At 38.6% G+C, this 3,814-nt stretch overlaps 1 protein-coding gene across 1 annotated transcript in view; it reads left to right on the top strand.

Moving 5' to 3' along the window:
• The first annotated feature begins 17 nt into the window (after positions 1–17).
• Positions 18–3,814, top strand: part of LOC106868504 (zinc finger protein ZFP2-like) — a 7,915-nt gene continuing 4,118 nt past the window's right edge. Inside the window, exons 1-2 of the mRNA XM_052977497.1 lie at positions 18–657; positions 2,908–3,809. Coding sequence (XP_052833457.1) covers positions 3,235–3,809 — 575 coding nt within the window. The 5' untranslated portion in view covers positions 18–657; positions 2,908–3,234. The remainder of the gene's footprint in view (positions 658–2,907; positions 3,810–3,814) is intronic.

The raw sequence follows: 3,814 nt of genomic DNA, 5'->3' as shown, positions 1-3,814 counted from the left end.
GTTGGCACTCCGTCGCTTACGAGTCGAGGGTTCCAGTTGATCCGATCAACTGGAACAGCCTGCTCGTGAAATTAACGTGCAAGTGGCTGAGCACTCCACAGACACGTGTACCCTTAACGTAGTTCTCGGGGATATTCAGCGTGACACAGTGTGACAAGGCTGACCCTTTGAATTACAGAAACAGGAAGTAAGAGTGAGAGAAAGTTGTGGTGACAGAATACAGCAGGGTTCGCCACCATCCACTTCCGGAGCCTCGTAGAGCTTTAGGTGATTTCGCTCAATAAACACTCACAACGCCCGGTCTGGGAATCGAAACCGCGAGTCCGCTGCCCTAACCACTGGTCCATTGCGCCTCCACAAGTATAAAATATGTCTTTTAGAACAAGGCTGTTGCTGACAATAATGAAGATTCATTTATCATAGTTAGATATTATCCACAGTAACCATGGTGATTTGCATCGAAATATTATTTCTTTTACCGCCTTATCTTAACATTTTGGTTTTATTTACTAGAGACCGATGGCTTCACATTCTCACATGACATAACTTACTTCCGTTTCCGCTAGAATCTGTTTGACACGGGCGAATAACAATAACGTGCTTCTGCTGTTTTCACGGACATTTGGTGAGTAAATATATTTTCACACTAAATCACAGGTAAGACATACACACATATCCATCGATTGATCGTACATGCCGGACTTCTTATCTGGATTCCAGAAATCCGGGAATACTTATACCGTGTATTGAGTGTTCGTTCCCATTTCCTGTCTCTGACTAGGTTCCCGCTTTACACTTTGTGGGTCCCGAGGGACTGTGGTCTTCCGGGCTGTCATCCCATCTATTTAGCTTCTCTGGTCATATCTAATTCAGATTGCTTTACTCCAGAGCACACAACACTACGCTACAGTGAGCCATGTTGAGCAGAATGTTCCTAAGTAGACTAAGTTTCACCAAAGGACAGATGGAATGACACACCCAGGACAACACGGGATAATTTCCTATTTTACTTTCGGAAATGTCTTTTAGAGAGAAGTCGTCGGCCTAGCAATATGATAGAAGGATGATGTTGAAGAAAGTAAGATGCCTGTTTTCGAACCAACTGCCTTGACGAATACTCGCTTTGTTTTTGTACATATTACTGCAACCACGTTTTAACGTCGTTCATGTCTCTATAAGTCCACGTTTCATGTTCGGCACCTGTGAGAATTCTTCTCTTTAACCATATGGTGCGTGAATATATCAGGGAGACATTAATTCCAGGGTACTACTAAAGCAGCGTGGTCCCGTCCGCGCTAGCTAGTCGAGAGTGGTCGATCCTACAAAAGGTGCGCGTGTGCAAACGAATACGTGTTTAGGGTTAGGGATAGGATCTACCACTCACGACTAGCTAGCCCGGACGCGCGACTGCGCGTTCGGGACCACACTGCTTTAGTAGTACCGATAAATGGCCCGCAAAAGGTGGATTTTCTCCATTACGATAGGGATTTTCCAGATTTCTTCTGCTTTTATATATGTATATCCTATCTCGCAATAGATTCCAACATGGCTTGCAGCCCATCCACATACGTCGAGATTCAATTCCACCGCGTGGTCCCGTAGGCAAGTGTCTTTTACTACAGCCTTCGGCCGACCAAGGGCTTGTGAGTGGATTTGTTACATGGAAACTGAAAGAAGCCTGTCGTATATGTATTTCTGTTAATGTGTCTGGGTCTGTCCCCGCCCTCCCCCGGAATCACGTTACAGCTGTTGCCGGTGCGTGTGTGTGTGCTTATACAGAATTATTCCTGTGGTTGATTTCTTCGACTGAAACCCCTTAATGGGGTGCTCTAGCGTGAGTGCAGCGAAATTCCTGAAACATACAAAAGAAAACATTCAATTGAATGTTACTTGTTCATCAGTATTTCTTTTTGTTTGATCAAAATATGGACACTACCTTATGCTAGTAACAACAACTAAATTCTATTCAATTTAAATTTTCTGGTCCTGAGAATTGAAGACTGTACTTGCTGATGTAATCCTGAATATATAATGTCAGATGGAAGAACGGAAGAGTCATGGATGGAATGTCTTTGAACTTAAGTATGTTCGGTCATTTCTGATCCGGTGGTAAAGAAGAATGGTAATATTTTTTATGAGAAAAGTATATTCGGATCTTTTTTAAAACGGGGGCACCAGTTTTCATTAACGAAACACTTTGAAACTTGGAACACTGGTAGAATGTGTCATATAAAACATCTTTTTCTCTTAGTCTTCTTAAAAAAAAAAAAGAAATCCATAAGTTATTCCATGTTAAAGTTGTCGTATTTCTGTAATTTCAACCAATCACTGACGTCCATTCAGCCGATATACATTAAGTGCCGACTACATAAACAAACGATTCTGAAACAATTAACCCTAACCCTAACCATAGGGTTAGGGTTAAAGCAAATTTAAAATGAAAAAAGCAAATAAAACGAAGGTATGGAGATTAAATACGCTTTACATCGCTTAATCAGCCAAAGGAGTAAATGTAAACAACTGAATACTTGTCAGTGATTGGTTGAAATTATCGAAATAAGACAATTTTTTACATGAAATAAATTTGAATACAAAAATATTTTTCTGTTCTATAACACAAAATAGATAAGTATACGAAGTTTGAAAGTCTTTCCGTACCAAAAAGACTACGTAAAACATTAATGAAAAATGTGGACCCCGTTTTAAAATAGATCCGTATATTCTTCTCTGCTCTTCTGAACGTTGATACGGACACACAAACACAAGTTGGAGGTGTAGTTGTGGTTTACAAATCGTTAGATTTCACCCAATGTTATGTGATATCATTTGTTAATCAATAAAGAAATATTGAAACATTTCCGTTTTGATCTCTCCTCTATATCTAATACTGTTTCTTTATTATTTCAGATTAACGGATGACTTTGGCATGAAACAACTTTTTTAAGTTTGGATACATCTGGAATATTTACCATCTTTTTCAAGACCAAAGGAAAATGTTTTAAAGAACAGATATAAACTGCTATTAATCTAGGGTTGAATTACTGTGAAATATTTTCCCTAAGCTGAGATTCATAGCAACATTTCTCCCTCTTATCACATGGTGCTTTTGCATTCTAATTAAACTTGAATATATTTACAAAGCAGTTTGCACAATTTTGGATATCCATAACTTAATAGCAGTAGAAATATTTCTAAATATTTCAATGGTTGGATATATGTTTATCCATTAGAGAAATGTCAAAAGCATTAGGAAAATTACAATATCGTTGTGAAATTTGCGGTAAATCATGCTCTAACAATAGTATCTTAGTTGAACACATTCGTGTTCATACAGGTGAGAAGCCATTTCACTGTGATACCTGTGGTAAATCATTCTCTCAAAACGGTACCTTCAGTAAACACATACGTATTCATACAGGAGAGAAACCATATCACTGTGATATCTGTGGTAAATCGTTCTCGCAAAGCTATCACTTAACTAAACACAAACGTATTCATACAGGAAAGAAGCCATTTCACTGTGACACCTGTGGTAAATCATTCTCTCTAAAATGTAACTTAATTAAACACAAATATATTCATACAGGTGAGAAGCCATTTCACTGTGATACCTGTGGAAAATCATTCTCTGAAAAGAATTCCTTAAGTAGACACATACGTATTCATACAGGAGAGAAACCATATCACTGTGATATCTGTGGTAAATCGTTCTCTGGAAAAGGTAGCTTAATTACACACAAATATATTCATACAGGTGAGAAGCCATTTCACTGTGACACCTGTGGTAAATCATTCTCTGCAAAACGTCAGTTAC

This window comes from Octopus bimaculoides, chromosome 28, assembly GCF_001194135.2.
Source record: "Octopus bimaculoides isolate UCB-OBI-ISO-001 chromosome 28, ASM119413v2, whole genome shotgun sequence".
NCBI classification, from domain to species: domain Eukaryota; kingdom Metazoa; phylum Mollusca; class Cephalopoda; order Octopoda; family Octopodidae; genus Octopus; species Octopus bimaculoides.
The sequence above is the reverse complement of the archived record's forward strand: the minus strand, read 5'-3'. Positions and strand labels throughout refer to the sequence as shown.